The sequence below is a fragment of the Alosa sapidissima genome, chromosome 7 (assembly GCF_018492685.1).
Source record: "Alosa sapidissima isolate fAloSap1 chromosome 7, fAloSap1.pri, whole genome shotgun sequence".
NCBI classification, from domain to species: Eukaryota; Metazoa; Chordata; class Actinopteri; order Clupeiformes; family Clupeidae; genus Alosa; species Alosa sapidissima.
In genome coordinates this window covers 8497750-8517749 of record NC_055963.1, presented here as the reverse complement: position 1 = coordinate 8517749, position 20000 = coordinate 8497750, and the positions used below count along the sequence as shown (strand labels likewise).

The 20000-nt window shown below is 44.3% G+C and overlaps 1 protein-coding gene across 8 annotated transcripts in view; it reads right to left on the bottom strand.

Moving 5' to 3' along the window:
• Positions 1-20000, bottom strand: part of plch2a (phospholipase C, eta 2a) — a 214111-nt gene that overhangs the window by 16295 nt on the left and 177816 nt on the right. For all 8 annotated transcript variants that reach the window (XM_042097752.1, XM_042097756.1, XM_042097753.1 and 5 more), the window contains 10 exons: positions 18955-19125; positions 13617-13710; positions 12304-12507; positions 10782-10902; positions 8295-8466; positions 6203-6310; positions 3861-4019; positions 1046-1144; positions 748-848; positions 96-184 (listed from right to left, as the gene is read on the bottom strand). In XM_042097752.1, coding sequence (XP_041953686.1) covers positions 96-184; positions 748-848; positions 1046-1144; positions 3861-4019; positions 6203-6310; positions 8295-8466; positions 10782-10902; positions 12304-12507; positions 13617-13710; positions 18955-19125 — 1318 coding nt within the window. The remainder of the gene's footprint in view (positions 1-95; positions 185-747; positions 849-1045; positions 1145-3860; positions 4020-6202; positions 6311-8294; positions 8467-10781; positions 10903-12303; positions 12508-13616; positions 13711-18954; positions 19126-20000) is intronic.

Below are 20000 nucleotides of genomic sequence, written 5' to 3'. Positions count from 1 at the left end.
GTCTCTCTGTAATTAAGGTTAGAAGATCGTACCTTTGGCAGCAATAGTGTTCACTAGTAGTGAGACTGGAAATCTGACACAACTTCAACTCTCACCTTGGGCCTCTATGTCCAGCATGCCCACTGATTTGGTGTACTTCACCAGGTCAGACAGAGCCCTGGACAGCTTCATGGTCTTCTTCTTCCTGTGAGGTCACACACACACACACACACACACACAGCCTCTCGGTTAACCTATCGGCAAACAGAACAGAACTCCACAGACAAGGAGTTAAAGCTGCAGTTGGCAATTTGTTTTGATCATATTCACTGAAAGCGACACTATGCTCCGACAGAACAACATAAATCTGCCGGTTTTAGAAAGAAACCCTGCACTTCTACCTCCACCTAGAGCCTGTAATTTGGTTTGCAAAAATCCACAGCTCCCGGTTCTTCTAGTCCAATCAGAGCAGGGCTGAGATCTGACAGTAAATCACATTCTGGTGCAGTCTGGTGCGCACTGACGAGCACAAACTCGATGAAAGGGTCCTTGGTGGTAGTGGGGGAGGGGCATGAGAGTTGGGCATGACAACAAAAACAAGTCCCCTCAATCTGTCAGACTTGCCAAATGCAGCTTTAAAGATATCCTAACCCTTGGCTGAAAACCCTGACACACACACACACACACAGACATACACACACACAGAGCAATTACAGGTGAAAAAGTCATTGCCTATGCGAGACACCGTGCATGTGTGTGTGTGTGTACCTGCTGTGATGGAGAGGTGCTCGTGATGCACTGCTGCTGCTTTCCTGGTCCGTATCGGTGTCCTCAAAGCTTGAGGTCTTCTTCAGTTTCGTCGACTTTTTCTACATGTGAATGAAGCACAGTCCAGTCAACACACTGCACATCTTCACAGTTTTGGTTTTCCGTTGCAATGTTCTTGTTGAACCAACAATATCTCCTCAAAATTTCTTCATGTACATGGTGTGTTGGTCTGTGTGTATGTGTGTGTGTGTGTGTGTGTGTGTGTGTGTGTGTGTGTGTGTGTGTGTGTGTGTCACACCTTGCGTTTGGAGAAGCTGCCCATGAAGGAGCGTCCCATGCGTTTGTTAGTGCTGGAGTTGGCCTCATCTGTGGTGTCAGTGCTGTCCTCTGCTTTCCCCTGCACACACAACATCACTGTCACAACATATACTGTGTATTTGGGTGTGTGTGTGTATATGTGTGTGTGTGTCTAAAGAATCATCACCAGCTGAAGGAGATGTTTGGTCTGACCAGACAAGACACACACACACACACACACACACAACACACACACACACACACACACACACACAAATATATATCATAATAATTAAAAACCATTAAGCCTAATTATACACAACACTAATTACAGTGTGTGTGTGTGTGTGTGTGTGGCACTAATATACTGTAGATATACTCTATACCAGCGGTCCCCAACCACCGGGCCGTGGGACATTCCTAACCGGGCCGTAGCCTACGACATGAGTTTTTAAAAGAAAATGCATGCAAACTAAATAAACTCAATTTAATTCGCAATAATGTCACATTCGCAATAATACCCACTGACGATGGTGAGCCAGATACCTCAAAGAAAAAGAAGGGGTCATTCAATACGAAATATGACGAGTCATATTTAAAATATGGTTTCGCAGAGACCGGTGACTCGCATGCACCAAGTCCTTTATGTATGGTATTTGGCGATAAGTTGTCAAACGAAGCAATGAAACCATCAAAGCTAATTCCACATCTAGAGTCCAAGCATCCTACACTTAAAGACAAACCCCTTGAGTTCTTTGAGCGTAAGAAACGCGAGCAAGAAGGACAAAAAACGAGTGTGTAAAGCAACCACATCGGTGAACGTGGCTGCGCTAAAAGCCTCATAGTAGCTAGTCGGATTGCTAAATCTAAGAAGCCCTTTACTATTGGGGAAGAGTTAATTCTGCCTGCTGCTACACTCTTAAAACAAATGTGTTGAAAACAACACAACTTGCGTTGTTTTTTACACGTCTCTGTGTCCAGATAGGGACAACACAGCTTGTGTTCTTTATTTTTTTATTTGTTACACAATATGTGTTGAAAATAACATAACTTGTGTTGAAAACAACACAACTTGCGTTGTTTTTAACACATCACTGTGTCCAGATAGGGACAACACAATCGTTTTAAGAGTGTAAAGACATGTGCAATGAACTCCTTGGGGAGGCTGCAGCTAAAGAAATAGCTCAGGTATCGCTTTCTGCAAGCACTGTCCATAGACGAATTGATGATATGTCAGAGGATATTGACGCACAGTTGTTAGAGAGGGTGATGGGTCACCGTGGTACGCTATCCAAGTTGGTTGGTTGCAGGTCACTGGCCAGAGTGTTTGAGTTGCGAGAGCCGCTGCAGAGATTTCTTACAGAAAAAAAAGTCACCGTTAGCTGCATATTTTAGTGATGAGGACTGGGTGTCAAAACTCGCTTACCTGTGTGACATATTCGGGTTGCTTAATGACCTCAACCTGTCACTCCAGGGGAGAATGACGACTGTCTTTAAACTGGCAGATAAAGTCGCTGCATTTAAAGCCAAGCTTGATTTGTGGGTACGACGAGTGGACCGGCTTGTATTTGATATGTTCCAAAAAGTAGTGGGGGTTTTGGGAGAGACTGAGACAGGGCCCTTTCTCTCGCAGCTGGTGCGCGATCACCTTGTCCACGGCAAACCAATGAGTGGGTCCGCAACCCATTTGTCAATATCCCGAATAGTCCAAACTTGTCAGCGCAGGAGGAAGATCGAAATTGAAAATGACGGTGGTCTTAAGAGTGTGTAGGCTATGAGGAAACCTCTCTGGCGGGTTTTTGGATGAAACCCAAAGCAGAATATCCCGAGATAGCCGTAAAAGGGCTAAAAACGTTGCTACCATTTCCCACCACGTATCTATACGAGGCCGGGTTTTCGGCAATGACTGCAACTAAGACCAAATTGCGCAATCGACTGGACATTTCAAACACACTGAGGGTGTCACTGTCTTCCATCACCCCCAGATGGAACCTTCTTGTTGCAGGGAAACAAGCACAGGGCTCCCACTGTATTCGTAATGCACGTTTAGTTCCTATGTTTTGTTACCATATTTTGTTAAGCATGTTCACACATGATAGATGTAGGTTCAAGTTGTTCAATTTTCATAGTTCATATTGTTAAATTTTCACTTCTTCAAGTTCACGTTTTTCACATTTTTAAGAGTTTGTTACCTTCACTGTTCATACATAACTGGAGCTAGTTCTTTTCAAGTAATGCATGCACAACACGGAACCCCCCCCCCCCCCCCCCCCCGTGAAAAAAAAATGGGAATCAAACCGGTCCATGGTACATAAAAGGTTGGGGACCCCTGCTCTATACAATAGCTCTACAAAATGTGTAAATGCCCCCCCACACCACCATCCCCCCCCCCCCCCCCCCACACACACACACACAGAGGTTAGATGATAAACACTCTGCCAGTTAAATCTGCCCTTCATGGAACTCCATTCATTTAAAACTCAACAGCTGATTGGCTGGTCTTTTCTGTGTGCGTCACACACCTCGTCCCTGTCTGCCTCGGTCACCCAGATGTCACGTGTTGCCCCCTTTTAAGAGGTCAAAGATCATTTATTCAATACATCCTCCAGGACCATTAACCACACTGAAACACATTACGGCCACTGCAGTAATTAACTTCTCATGACCGTGTCCACTGGCAACTTCGGACAGACTATCGATCTAGCCAACCAATCAGAACCGACCTGAGAGATTACCACTCGATCACAAGCTGTGTGTGTGTGCGGCAGGAGTTAATAATAAGCTAACAACAGAGAGAGAGTATTTCTGTGGCCAACCTTGTGTGGAGACTTGTCTTTGTCCTTCTTGCCTGAGGGGGGCAGTGCTGAGATGGTGAAACTGTCAGGGTCCTCTCTGTCGCGGATCTTGGACTCCTTCATCAGGTTATCCAGCTTCTTCTTGGCCACGTTCTCCACCTGCTTACGACTCATAGACGTCTGAGAGAAAGAGAGAGAGAAAGAAAGAAAGAGATATGAAACTCTTTGGCAAAATATTTTTGCCTTTCAAATTTTATGTCTAGAAAGAACATTGAATTGAATTTATATGACGTGAATTGGATGACAGACAGGGGAAGGGGGGAGGGAATGAGTGTGAGAGAGAGAGAGAGAGTGTGTGTGTTTGTGTGTGTGTGTGGCAAGGACTAGGCCAGAGAAAGAGGGTCTTTGTGGATTCGACACAGGCTGTGAAAGAGGGAAGTAAAAGAGATTGTCATGGAGAAAGAAAAGCTCTGTTTCTGGATGAAAAACCCCACAAAGGCATCTAAATGTGTGTGTGTGTGTGTGTGTGTGTGTGTGTGTGTGTGTGTGTGGTGCTGACTTCAAAGCTTAACAAAATCATTTGAAATGCATGTGTAGGATTGTGTGTGTGCGTGCGTGCGCATATGCATTCTTCAGAATTATTGTCAATAGATCACTTGTAATTATAAAATTACAGATCCTTAACTGAATTTTTGTAATTCTTTAGAATATTGAAACATATTATAAGGGAGATCCCTTTGAAAATCCTAGAGCAATGCCTCCTCTTCACCAGTAGAGAGCACTGTTGTCTAATACTTATCCAGCAACAGCAATTACCTTTGATTACGACTCTTTTATCATTCTGCCAACTGGAGTTCAAATAATAATGATGATGTCTTATCTAAAATAATGAACATTGATGATGCTGTAAATATTGAAGGTGATTTCTATGAGAATCAAAACAAATTTGAGAGACTAACTGAAGTGTCCTTCTCCCCTGAGCCTTACTCCACTCTGTCAGAGCCCAGGTCAGAAACGCATCCTTTACTTCGGATTTTTTTAGAACATTCCAGGCTCAGAATGTCGGGGCATTCTGGAACCAGGAACTGGACAGTGTGTAGGTGCAGGGTTGCCAGGAGGCACAGACTGCCGCAGTATAAACACTCAACAACATATACATTATATACATATAGATAGAGTAGTGGCATTAAGAGGGATGAGCGCAACTATACATCTTAACGCTCTCTCTTTCTCTCTCTCTCTCTCAAAAACCTGACCACTGAAACATTCATCCCCTCATCCTATATCCTCCTCTTCAGAGAGAGGGATGCAGAAAGGAGGAGAAAAGAGGAGAGAGCTGACTGGAACACTGCATTAAACCCTACAGTATGTGCAACATCCATCAGGAAGGAGATGAGAACGCATGAGACGGAGAAACAGAGAGATGGAGAGAGAATGAGAGCGAGGGAGGGAGAGAGGGAAAAATGGAGAGAATCAGAGCAAAGGAGGGAGAGAGAGAGAGAGAGAGAGAGAGAGAGAGAGAGAGAGAGAGAGCATGTGTGTGTGTGTGTGCGTGTGTGTGTTAGCAGAGATATATAAAGCAGGCAGAGAGATGAGCAGGAGGCAAGCCCATGAGAGCGAGACCAAAATGGGACTCACTAATAAAGCAAAACACACACAAACAGAAACCCTACACTTATACACAAACTACGAACTTTAACACTGGCAAGCCGAAGTAAAGTTTTGCTAAATTAAAAGTATAAAATATCATTATGTCAGTTATACATTCCGGGAAACTTTAATGACCCAGTTTCCCATAGAGATTCCAAGTCATTATCTCAACGGATACTTAAAAAAAATGACAGTTTAAAATTTGGAATAATAACAAACAGTTTGTGACAGTATTTTTCATATATGCTCTAGTTTAATTAGTTCTTTTGTGTAATATATACTGTTTTCTTCTTCAAATGAGGCACATTTGTCAGAGTGTGTCACATAACTCCCCATTAAGTATAAAGTAATTATAGTGACTGTGTGTGTGTGTGTGTGTGTGTGTGTGTGCGTGTGTGTGCTTATACAGATAACATCAGCCCTAGCACCTGTGCTAAAATGAGAGGATTTCTCTGTTCCACTCTGTTGAGCTGTGATGAGTATGGGCTGCTGCCAGTAACAGGTTGAATGGCACACCTCCAAACAGGGGCTTTGCACAAACACAACATACAGCTTCTAAGCAGGAAGTGATTGGGAGAGATGGGGTGGGATCAGGAAGTGACCGCAGGTAGGACTCGAACCTGGGACCCACGAGAGCGCTGTAGCCTGTTGCGCCACAGTGCCCCCCTTTCACACACACACACACACACACACACACACACACACACACTTACATCTCCGTTCATCAGTTTGCAGTCGTCCTCCATCTCATCTGCACTGTCCTCGTCTGACACATCCCCTTCCTCAGCATCCTCATCAATGTTAGGGGGGAGCTTCTTTCCCTGGAGAGCAAACACACACACACACACACACACAATTCATGTCAATGCTCTTTATTACATTTGCATAAAACAATGTATCAATGGAACAGCATTGTTTAATTGTGTCAGATATTGCAATGAACAGCATGGACAGGTACATAATTACATACCACACACATACACACAAACACTATGCGATATCTCTTTCTATTTCACTCTCATACACACACACACACACACACACAAAACCACCCACATATAGACATAAGCATATAACAAAAAGGGCTTACTCCCAAAGACATAGCTTCACACAACACGGACACAGACATGGTCATTTGAGTGTCCACATACCGGTACTCATTCCCTGGTCCCTCAGAGAAAAGCCTTTCATCAGCATACTGCATCTCCCGTACTGCCATTCCCAGCTAGTATACATACTGTGCATCTGGTGGCTTTGTATAAAAGTATACACAAAATGACTAGATTTTGCTCTCCCTTGATACTGAGCCAGTGCTGGCAGGCAAAGGCAAAGGTCAAAGGTCAACGCCCACAGGCCTAGTAGTCCGGTGGACAGCCCATAGAGCCTCATTGTGGACCCGGAAATGTTGAGTACACCAAAGTTTTATGATGGAAATATATAGTATGGGTTCTCAGCATGCAGAAACTGCCGGATGCTAATTTGCATATGTTGGGCAATTTGTGTAATTGAGCTAATTAGCATAAATTAGCATAATCGCCTATATTGATCATATTATGAGAGCTGCTTGGCCAAAATGGACAATGTTAGTATGTTTTTACGGGTTACTGGAGATGCTGAGTCCATATCTGACATTTTCAAGTTTCTGCATGCTGGGGACCCATACTATATATTTCTATCATAAAACTTTGGTGTACTCAACATTTCCGGGTTCACCTTTCTGTCAACTGGACTATAGTGGACACTGGTGGGCCTACTGGATGCCGGACTTTGGTGGCACAAAGACAGTCACACGGCCCAAAAAGTGTGCATCTTTGCATGTCAGTATGTATGGTTATGTGTGTAGATAGATCGATAGATAGATAGATACTTTTTATTAATCCCCAAGGGGAAATTCAGGAAGGAGGAGTTCACTCTGGTCCATGCACTAATAGTAGCTTCAGCTGTAAACACACACACACACACACACACACACACACCGGAGCTCACTGACCCATGCCGTGTTCTGAGCAATTTGTCAGGAGAAGCGACTGGCCCACTTTTAAGCTCAGCTCGCTTGTTCCGACGGGAACGTGAGTCTGATCCAATTACTGTGGCCAGCCTGGCTATGCTGCTCACACTCTACTGACACACTCACACACACACAGACACAGACACTGCAACCAACCAGCCAGTGGCCTTAATTACACTGAAGGCAAAACTACAAGCATCCCCTTAGCTCCAAGTCTTCATAAACACTTCAGGTAGCTTTACAGAAACCTGCACATACTATAAGTCTAAACACATCTTCACCGAGGCCTTAAGACATCTTTAGGAGGTTTCTCAGAATCTTAATGAATCTTTATACATTTACCAAACTCTAAGAAATGCCTTTAGGAAAGCTTAATAAACTGTATGTACTGATGAGTTGTTTCAGTAAAACACAATGCTATGTTTGTGAACCTGTATGAGCAGTCTTACACTTGTGATTATAGCAATGTCTGTACAAATGTGTAAAACTGTGTACAGAGAAAAACTACACTAAGTTGAAATGGTTGGTCAAACGTTACAGAGTGAATCTACTGTAAGTACCGGTATCTAACAACAAGGGATTACCGGTACATGAGCATTGGAGCCTCCTAATTACTCATTGAAGGCAGAAACTCCAGCTTCATGCCTACGGCCAAACCACAGTCATGGGCATGTCCTTTCCCAACCCCAGTCTCACTCCATAGATATTGTTTAATCATAACCATATAGAAAGCAACCTAAAGCCGCTGAAATCAAAAGAGTGTCCCCGTGTATGTCAGAGAGCAGTGGTGTGGTCACCTTGACGAGGATCTTGCCCTTGAGGGCCTCTGGGGAGGGCAACCGTCCAGACTCGTTTGGGGTGACGGATGACAGGTCCAGCTTGTCCCCCAGAACCTCCATCAGGTACTGGGCCATCTTCTTCTGCTGCGGGATACTGCAGTGGTTCTCTATGGACAAGATCACTGGGTACCTACAGATCAAAAGCAACGTCATGAACTAGAACCCTCTAGAACACTTGTGAAAAGCTCTTGAACTCATAACACCATTGATAGAATGCACTCTAGAGCTGTTTGAGCTTGAGAACAAGGGAAGATGACATCTTCTACAGAGCCTGAAGGCTCTGATTTCTAGAACACTCCAGAACACTCAGTGAAAAGTATAAGTATAAGTATAAGTATATATACTCTTTTGATCCTGTGAGGGAAATTTGGTCTCTGCATTTATCCCAATCCGTGAATTAGTGAAACACACACAGCACACAGTGTACTACACTAATCCCGGCACAGTGAGCTGCCTGCATCAACAGCGGCGCTCGGGGAGCAGTGAGGGGTTAGGTGCCTTGCTCAAGGGCAATTCAGCCATGCCTACTGGTTGGGATTCAAACCGGCAACCCTCCGGTTACAGGTCCGAAGTGCTAACCAGTAGGCCCCAAAAAAGCTCCAGATGTTTAGAGCACTGTTGAAGCACTCCGGAACTTTCCATAAAATTACTTTCAATTACTTCCTAATAGGTCTTTGCTACACAAAGACAACCCAACAACAGTATACTATATTTAGACTATCAGCAGTAGGCCTACCCCTCTGCGATTAGCTTTAGTGAAGCGTTTCAGACAAGTAAGAAAATGGAGTGTTTTAATGAAAGGAAGCATCAATAGAAGAAGAACAACGTTGGCAAAAGCGTTTTTACAGCGTCAGCACAACCCCTCCACAGTAAATGTCTCGGTGTGAACAGTACAAGTGTGCTAAATGACCAAATGATAATGTAAAGAGCCAGAGCCATTTACCCAGATATGACAAGGCCTGCTGATCTATGAGCAGACACACGCACACACACATACACACACACGGCAGAAACTATTATCCGACTTAGAGGCTGGTATAGTGGGGATGCCTGAGCGTTTCTGCCCATTAATCACAGTCTGACAGGGCCTCTAACGAGCTGAGCAAGGAGGCGAGGACTGGAGAAGGAATTTATGATGCGTTTGGAAACATTTCAAAAACACCCTTTGGAAACATAGTTAGGGTGCTTTTGCCACTAGGAGAATTTTTTTTGGCTCCAATTGAGCATGTTTCAGGTGTTTTTGAAGCCTGCTCATTGTCTACACTAAGATTCTTCAAGGATTAAAAAAAAATATTCTTCTGTGACAGTATCTTCCTGGTGATGTGTGCGTGTGTGTGATTGTATGTGTTTGCGAGTATGGGTATGTCCATGTGTGTGTACTGACTTTTATTGCAGGCACTAAGGTCAGAAGAGAGAAAAGGCTAGTTTGCAAACATTACTTTGAAATTGAACAAGCCTTATTTCATTAACAAGAACAATACCTTGATAAGGTTCTATTGCATATGCTAATAAGACCAAAGCTACCAGCTATTTGCCTGGCCTCTTAGGCCATTATATTAGCTCAAAGCTAAAAGTAAGCAACGTATATATTCTGAATAGACAGTGCAGTATCTTCCTGGTGATGTGTGTGCGTGTGTGTGTTTGTGAGTATGGTAATGTCCATGTGTGTGTGTGTTTGTGGTAATGTCCATGTGCGTGTGTGTGTGTGTGTGTGTGTGTGTGTGTGTGTGTGTGTGTGTGTGTGTGCTATTATATTAGCTCAAAGCTAAAAGTAAGCAAGGTATATATTCAGAATAGACAGTGCAGTCTTTTCCTGGTGATGTGTGTGCGTGTGTGTGTTTGTGAGTATGGTAATGTCCATGTGTGTGTGTGTGTGTGTGTGTGTGTGTGTGTAAGCAAGGTATATATTCAGAATAGCAACACTGCTAATGTCATACGGCACCCTGGTTTTACAATGAAAACTATACGTTAAAATCCAACATTGAAGGAAAGCAAATCTATTCTGAGAAAAAAAAACCAATACTTAATAAAGAAATTCAGCAAAGAGCAGCTAGGTGAGAAAGATGAGCCAACATAGCCATGACCGTCGAGCCATCGGTGTCATTCCTGTCCCAGATCAACCTATTTCCCCAAGAATGACATCAAAAGACATGTCACCATTGGAGTACAGGAATGAGCTATGCACCAGTGTGTAGTTTAGAGATGATGTGTGTGTGTGTGTGTGTGTGTGTGTGTGTGTGTGACTACTCTTGTGCCCAGGAGGGAATCGCTTGTGTGTGTGTGTGTGTGTGTGTGTATATGTGTATGTGTGTGTGTATGTGTGTGTGTGTGTGTGTGTGTATGTATATGTGTGTGTGTGTGTGTGTGTGTGTGTGTGTGTGTGTGTGTGTGTGTGTGTGTGTGTGTGTGTGTGTGTGTGTGTGTGTGTGTGTGTGTGTATCTTACGGGTTCTTAACGAAGGCGTATTTGTTGATGGTCTCAATGACGTCTTTGAAAAGGATTTTGGAAGTCAATGTGTAACCGTGGTGCACAATAGGCTCTCCATCTTGTCCATCCCAGCAGTCCACTGGAAAACACACACACACTTATCAACAACATGCAAAAGGTTCCGCAGCCTTGCACGCACACACACACACTCACACGCACTTATCAATCAAAAACCTGCAAAAGGTTCTGAAGCCTTGCACGCGCACGCACACACACACACACACACACACACACACACACACACACACAAACACACACACACTTATCAATCAACAACATGCAAAAGGTTCTGCAGCCTTGCTCTTAACTCATTGAATGCCAAGCTGTTTTCGGAAGCTTTGTCCTAGAGTGCCAGCAATCTAGACCATTGTTGATGATTTTTGTACAGCCACAGCATATTCTGTGTTATAGCTATGAACACATACAATGGCTCGTTTGAAAGGTGAGACTTTAAGCTCTCAGTGGGTGCAAACCGTGTATTTATACACGCTTCTGTTCCTGAGAAATCGCAAGCTAACCAGTGGCTAGTTTTCATCAAAATCACTGTTTTTTTTTTCTAGAAATGGAGATATAACGTCTTTCATGAAATATGAAGTGTTGCCTGTAAAGTTTCCGGGAAGTGACCTGGCGAGACTGCCACCTAGTGATAGACCCACGAAAATGGCCTGGTTTTGAGCTGACGTGCATGCGTCACTGATTCGACCCAAAGCGGCAACCGAGATAAAATGTCCAGATAAAATGTCCATATTGTGCGTTTTCATGAGTTTTCGATCGTCATATATTTCATTTCCATTCATCACAGACTTCCCAAAATCACAAATAAGGTGTGCTAGAGTGTCTAGTTTCATAATTAAAAAAAAAAAAAAAAGCTAAAAACGTAATATTACGTTTTTGGCACTCAACGCATGGGAAGGAAAAACGTAGTATTACGTTTTTGGCACTCAATGAGTTAAACTCCAATGCATCTGCAGCCCTATGCGTGACTAAATCAGCTGGTACCTACCAGCCTCTCTGTGAAACACACACACGTGCGCGCACACACACACAAACACACACAAACACTCACACAAACACTCACACAAACACTCACACAAACACTCACACAAACACTCACACTCTCTCTCTCTCTCTCTCAGGCACACTCACTCACTCACTCAAATTCACACACATACACACACATGCACACACATGCACACACATGCACACACATCCACACACATCCACACACATCTCCACAAACAGACAAAGACATAAACAGACACACACACACTTGTAAAAGAGATTGTAATCTCAATGTGATTATTTTCCCTGGTAAAATAAAGCACACTCTCTCATACACACACACATTCGCTAATTCTCATTCAAATGAAAATTCGTGTTTCTCTGTGCATCCTACTGTATGTTCCAAGCTTTCTAAAATATGCACACACACAGACACACACACACACACACACACACACCGACACCCACACCCACTCACCCTCTACACATCTGCAGCCAGCCTGCAGGACCCAGGCGTACATGTCGACGCGGGACTGCGACATGAGCTGGTCGCCCATAAGGTAGGTGTTGTGGGAGGAGGCGATGAAGTAGTCGCAGAGTGGCCGGCTCATGTCCTGGACCACCTCGTCGTGCGCCTGGTTAAAGATGTCCCCCTCTGGACTCCGCATGTAGTTGGTGAATCCTGCACACAGGGTGGGGACACGGGCGGTAAGCGGCTGTGTGTGTGTGTGTGTGTGTGTGTGTGTGTGTGTGTGTGTGCGTGAGAGAGAGAGAGAGAGATAAAAGCATGTGTTGCATATCGAAAAATGGATTTCTGTGTCAATGCATGTCTGTGTGTGTGAGTGTGTGTATGTCTGTGAGTGAGAGAGTGAGAGAGAGAGAGAGAGAGAGAGAGAGAGAGAGAGAGAGGAAGAGGGTGAGAGAATTGTGTGAGAGAGGGGTCTTTGGCTTAAAGTATGTGTATGTGTATGTGTATGTGGGTGTGTGTATGTGTGAATATGTGTGTGCGTTTATGTGTGTGCGTGTGTGTGTGTGTGTGTGTGTGTTTGCATTTTAGAAAGCCTGAAGCATAGGCTGCACACAGAAAATTTGAGTGTGTGTGTGCGCCAACTCATGTGAGGCTGAGAGGAGTGGTTTAGGAATCGATGATACTATTGATTGCTTTCTCCAAATCCTTGCTGCCTGTGAAATAATCTGCTGTTGCTTTTTAATACTGTCGGGCAGTGAGGGCTGAAATGAGGTCTGTGGGCTGGGAGCACACACACCCACAGACACACACACACACAAACACACACACACACACAAACACACGCACACCCACCCACACGCACACCCACCCACACGCACGCAAGCGCGCGCAGGGGCAGGCACACACGCACGCACGCCCACACGCACACCCACACGCACACCCACACGCACACCCACACCCACACCCACACGCACGCAGGGGCACACACACACACACACACACACACACGCACGCACGCACGCACGCACGCACGCACGCACGCACGCACACAAACGCACAGGCACGCGCACACACGCGCACACACACAAACACACACACACTCTGAGAGAATAGCTTCAATGTGTGGGGATCATTTAATGTTTGGCAGATGTCACTGTAGGGATGATTTAATGAACATCACTGTGTGTGAGAGCATCTGAAGATGTGAATTTGTAGGAACAGTTCTGAGAGAGTGAAAACAGTTACAGCTGTGTGTGTGTGTGTGTGTTTATGTGTGTGTGTGTGTGTGTGCTCCATACAGGAGAAGACACACTACTACTCACCGTCGATACCCAGAACTCCTTGCTTCTGGTTGTCAGGGCAGGGCTCAAACTTTGCCACAACCTCCATGCAGTGTTCTTTAGTCACCTTGGTCATCTAAAAAAAAAAACAAAAAAAAACACACAAACACACACACATGTGAGGCACTGAGGGTGTGAGAGGCCCAGTCTGAACATAAATTAGGGAGTCGAAGACAAACAACCCAAAAGGAACCCATAGCGTCACTGGAAACCACACACACACACACACACACTCACGTGATCTTCTGTGTGACTGAGAGAATAACTGAGACAAACAACCCAAAGAGAACAAACAGCATCACTGGGAAGCTAGTAGAGCCCAAGCTAATCCCATTAGTGACATCACACATACACACACTCTGTCTCTCTCTCTCCCACATAGAAATGCACACAGACATGCAACCCTCTCCCTGACCCTATACACCCCCTGCCCCCCCACAATCGGATTGTCCGTCCATGGCAGCTGTCCCTTAAACGAGGCAGAATCCTATCCATGCTAATCAGTGTCAGGCCATTTCACAGGACCTGACACACACACACACACACACACACACACACACACACACACACACACACACACACAAATGCAGTCCTAACAGCTGACTGCTCAAAACATAAACGTGCATGACAATGACAATATAGGCCTCACAACTCAAAGCACGCGCGCACACACACAAACACACACACACAGCAAGAGCAACATTGACTGCTACAAGGGCAACTCTAATCTCTAGTGCACCACTGTGCTAGCTGTGGTTTGTAGTCCCATGTTGTGGTAGACTACTATTGACCTATGCACCTTATCACCTATCCTTATCTATCCACCTATCCTCTCTCTCTCACACACACACACACACACACACACACACACAGGTAGCCAACATATAGACAGCCGTTGGAGCAGGGCAACGCAGTGGTCAAGTGTGCAGGAATTTATATGTTTGTGCATATACATGACTGTAAGGCACTGTAAAGTGTGTGTGTATGTGTGTGTGTGTGTGTGTATGTGTGTGTGTGTGTGTGTGTGTGTGTGTGTGTGAGCAAGAATCAATCCCCCTGATAAAGTGCTAGAGTGTTTGTGGCTATCACAGTCAGAGCAGCCGATTCACCAGACCCAGAAACCCGTCATGTGCAATGCGCTGTGTAAACAGGACTCAAAGTGTGTCCATGCCACATAAACACAGGGCAGACATGCCTAACCACACCAATTTCAAAAGTATCAAGCAGCACTAATTGCATTTCCTCTTCTCTTACTTCTTACTCTCGCTTTGCTTTTTGCTTTTCCTCTCTCTCTCTCTCTCTCTCTCTCTCTCTCTCCTTCCTCATTCCTTCTCTCTCTCTCTCTCTCTCCCTCGCTCTCTCTCTCTCTCTCTCGTTCCTTCTCTCTCTCTCTCCCTCTCATTCCTTCTCTCTCTCTTCTCTCTCTCTCTCTCTCTCTCCCTCCCTCTCTCTCCCTCCCTCTCTCTCTCTCTAATCATCCCTGTTAAAACCCCATGTTAAACGTGGATGCTTTATTAGCTGAAAAAGCCCCATCTTCCTAATGAGCATTAAAAAGCCGCTTAAAGCTGCAGCGCCATTAGACAGCTGTACTATTTCACTCTGAGAAGTCTGCTAATGTTCATTTGAAGTGGAAACACTAATTTAAACCGTCTGGGGGTGGTGTGTGTGTGTGTGTGTGTGTGTGTGTGTGTGTGTGTGTGTGTGTGTGTGTGTGTGTGTGTGTGTGTGTGTGTGTGTCCACGAAGAGAAGCACTTGTTTCAAACTCAAGCTGAGAAGCCAAACCTTTCAGTTCCCTGGAGAAACATGAAATATTTCGACAGATTTGTATTTGTTCCTGTCACAACAAAACGCTATTTCCCCACACAACATATGTCCTATCCGAGGAAGGTCTGAACATGTCACCTTCCATTCCAGACATGCTACACAGCCTGCAGACTCCAGAGCCATTTCTCTGGGTTCTTTCTCTGATGCTGCTGGAAGGACTCACAGCATAAGAATGCCATTGTCCTGTGTGCCTGGCCATCTCCCGCACATGTGAACGTCTGAATTTAATTGGATTGACATACTCTCTATGATACTGACTCACCAGACAACACTTACTGGATGTGTGTATGTGTGTGTGTGTGTGTGTGTGTGTGAGATGTGGGTGAGCATAACAGCATCTGATGGCTTAACCCCAGATGACTTCAGAGCTATCAGTGGCTCTGCAGCCTTCTAGTGACAGATGTAGCCCCGCATAGCACAGAGCCTTTTATTACACCTTTTCTAGAAGTGCTTAGGAAAATCAAAATGGCAAGGACAGGAGAAATGGTAGCTTTAGCAAAGTTCTACAGGGAAGACTCGTAGTCATATATTGTTCATAACTTGCTAGCCAGTGGAGCTCAGGAGAAGTACTTTTGGCACGTTAACTCTAGCCACGTTATCCATTCATTTTCTAGCCAATCACAGTCGATTCAGTAGCATTGCCTACGCTTCCTATTCATTCAATTAGCCTACTATGAAACCAATCTTAAAAGATTCTGCGCCTAACTCCCCACCTTGCTACTTTCAGTAAGCGGACTTCGACGTCTCTAGTTGATGCAAATGTATTCATGTAAGTTGCCATGCTATCTTTCTTGTAGTGATGCAATCTGTATCCTGAACACACACAAGACTATATAAACCTTTTTTTTTTTTTTTACACACTTGCACATGGACTGTACACACACTGCACGTTTTATTCTCTCTTGCTATTTATTAAAATATTTCTTGATCTTTCTTTCTTCACACTTGCACAGAAAAAGCTGAACACCAAATGAAATGTCACTACATGCTTTACGTTAGTATTGCGATGTATGTGACAAATAAACCTCCTTTGTATCCTTGTATGTGTTCAGTGTAGAATTGTACAGAGACACAGGTAGCAATAGAGATGGTCTGCCCCTCTGGATAGCAACCAGACTCTGTGTAATAATGTTGTGACACAACACACAGAACTGAAATGCAGTGAGTGGAGCTGCACTCATGCTAGCTGATACCATACCGTATCTATGCTTGTGTAACCGAGGTCGTAATTCGTCCGCCGCTCACGGCCCTCGAACCCGCCACCTCGACACACGCCGGCATGGGAGTCAAACGCTTTAACCACTGAGCTAAAAGCCCAGGCTTCCAACTCAGCTGTTAGAAGCGTTCTTAAGGTTAGGGGTTGAGGATTTACACGGGCAACTAGCATACTAACACAGTTCGCCTTGGTTACACTTGTGTTTTGGAAAATAATTGTTGGGTCTATAATAACCAGCCTGTTTGTGAGTAGAATGGGTATGTGTCTGCCGACAGACTGCCGATGATGCACACAGTGATAAGTGAAATGTTTACAACACACTAATCTCGGCTAATGAAGGCTATTTGTCTCCTGCCAGCCTGATTAGCAGCCAATTAGATTCTAATTCTGTGTGAGTCAGGATATGTGCTGAAGAGAGGCTGTTTATCCTGTGTGTGGAGCACTCTTTCTGCTATAAGGCTCTTCAGGGAGTGTGTGTGTGTGTGTGTGTGTGTGTGTGTGTGTGTGTGTGTGTGAGAGTGAGAGAGAGAGAGAGAGAGAGAGAGAGCGAGTGAGTGAGCATGTGAGTGCGTGAGTGTGTGTGTGTGTGTGTGTGTGAGTGTGAGAGAGAGAGAGAGAGAGTGAGTGAGTGAATGAGTGAGCATGTGAGTGAGTGTGTGTGTGAGTGTGTGTGTGTGTGTGTGTGTGTGTGTCAGCTTCTCTTGCACTCGTCTTTGAGAGTGTTTCAGCAGTTTTATCTGCTATCTGCTTTATTTGTGAGCCGATTGAGAGACCTCCACTGGTTTCACAATGCAACGCTCTCGTCTGTCACAGGAGGAGACAACCAGACAAACAGGAGTCTCAGGAGGGTGTGTGTGTGTGTGTGTGTCATATCAAACAACCAGTCAGTGTTTAAACCTTAGATTGACTTGACACACAAGGTGTGCTTACGCCCAATGTAACACCCACACACACACACACACACAAAATAACATTGAGTCGCAACACTCATACACGTCTACACATGTCCACAAACCACACCTTAAGATCCCACTACAGGTCAATATATTACAGATGCCACTAACACTCTTTTATTGTCAGACCCACATTTGTTAGTTTCAACTTAATGTCCGTGCATATAAAACCATGCAAAGATAGCATGACTATACTTGACTGAAGGACATGTGTTAGTGTGACAACAACAACCACAACTGTTTCATTTTAAGTTCACATTTCTCTCTCTCACACACACACACACACACACACACACACACAGGATACACACTCCTACAGGCTCAACACTCCTACACACACTCAGACAGCTGAGCACAGACACATTTTTTCCAGAAAGAACAGTTGGACGTCAGATGATAAGCATCAGCCTATGGATGCATACTGGCCACCACACACCTACACATTATGCTAAAAACTAACATACTAAGCCAATCAAACCTGCATTAATGGCATCTATAGAAGCACATAATGTCGCAAAAAACATGCAGTTAATTACATAAACCAGATGCATAGACAGCCAACACATACATTACCTAAACACACACAGACATACTCTATGCAGAACCACACACACACGACCCTACATACATTCCCTAAAAACTTAGCTTTGAGATACTGCTTGATTTCATAACTTAACTTAGTGTAGTCTCTTCAATGTAGCCTACTATGCTGTGATAAGACCTTAGAGTTCACTTCAATGCAGCAGTTTTGAACAAATTTGCGCAGCATGGTCACGATGCTAAGCGGATTTAATAGCAATTTGGCCAGACGTCTTCTATGCAATGCTTCTATGTGGCAACAACAATCCTTCAACAATCGTGAATATTTTGTTAAATGCACATGCAGAGGAGTGGCAGCGGGCTACGAGAGAGAGCGGGGCGGGGCAAGGAAAGGCTGCGTGCGTAAAAAGCGCAGCTCAATGGCAATGCAAGGATTTGACCTTATATTTAATTTAAATTAAACATAGAATATTCATCTGTGGCGGCCGATTTTTATTTCGTGGCGGCCCGCCACAGATTAGTCAATGTATGGGAAACACTGCTACATACATTCCCTAAACACACACAGACATACTCTATGCAGAACCACACACACACACGGCCCTACATACATTCCCTAAATACACACAGACATACTCTATGCAGAACTACACACACACACACACACACACACACACACACACACGTCACCTTGGAAAAAGCACAGATGCTCCAGGTATTTTAACAAGCATTTCTGTCAGCCTGCAGTGACAGATTGCAGTAACACACACACACACACGGCCCTACCTTCTGTTCCACCTCCATGAAGCGTGTCAGGTCGGCAGTGTCCAGGTGATCCTTGTGGTTGCCGTAGGTGAGCATGAGCAGGTAGAGGTCGCGGCGCGTGGACATCATCTTGTAGAAGGAGCAGAACTCCTCGAAGCCCAGCGTGCCCTGGTTGTCATCCGTGTCCGCCTCCTGCCAAGGGAAGAAGACCAGGTGGAGGGAATCATGACATGGAGTCACACACACACACACGCATACATATATATATATATGGCTATAATGAGCACCGATAACCAACACAGACCATCTGCAACTGTCATAAGTTACCCCTCCAAAATGAGATGAGATTCAAAAGAGTTTCTAAATACTATTTCAATTAAGCCATTTATGTATTTTTTTTTTTTTAAATAACGTTAAGCCAGTTAACAGACAAACAAAGACAATGAAAAACAAATGAATAAATAAATAAGGGTAAGGCAGTGTATGCTATTCGTACCCTGGTGCAATAAGAAGTGAATTCTATTCGTACCCCGGTGCACACAGCAATGTGTCCTATTAGTACCCCGTCTGGTACAAATATCAATGTATGCTATTCGTACCCCGGTGCACACAGCAATGTGTTCTATTAATACCCTGTCTGGTACAAATATAAGTGTATGATATTTGCACCCCTGTGCATTTTTTTGGCATATTGATCACACAATGTAATAATAATTTAAAAAAAGAACAAGCAACATGTTTTTTTGTTGTTATGTAACAGGGTGTGAATAGCTCAGCGGTGTAATAGACACTCTGAATAAGGTATGCTGTTTGCATCAATGTACAGTTAGAAGTGGATGGGCCTGAACGTCATATTCACGAAATTTCTGTTAACTAACAAACGGTCGTATGTGTTCACTGAACCAAGATTATGCAAATAAAACACAACTTTTCAATCTAAAACTTAATCTGAACAGATATTAGTGGCGAAACCTTTCAGAATTCTTCACTTCCTGCTGACGAAGAAGCGAATGTCCGCCATATTTTCTTTGTGCACGTGAGCAACGTCTTTTTGTTGTTATGTCACA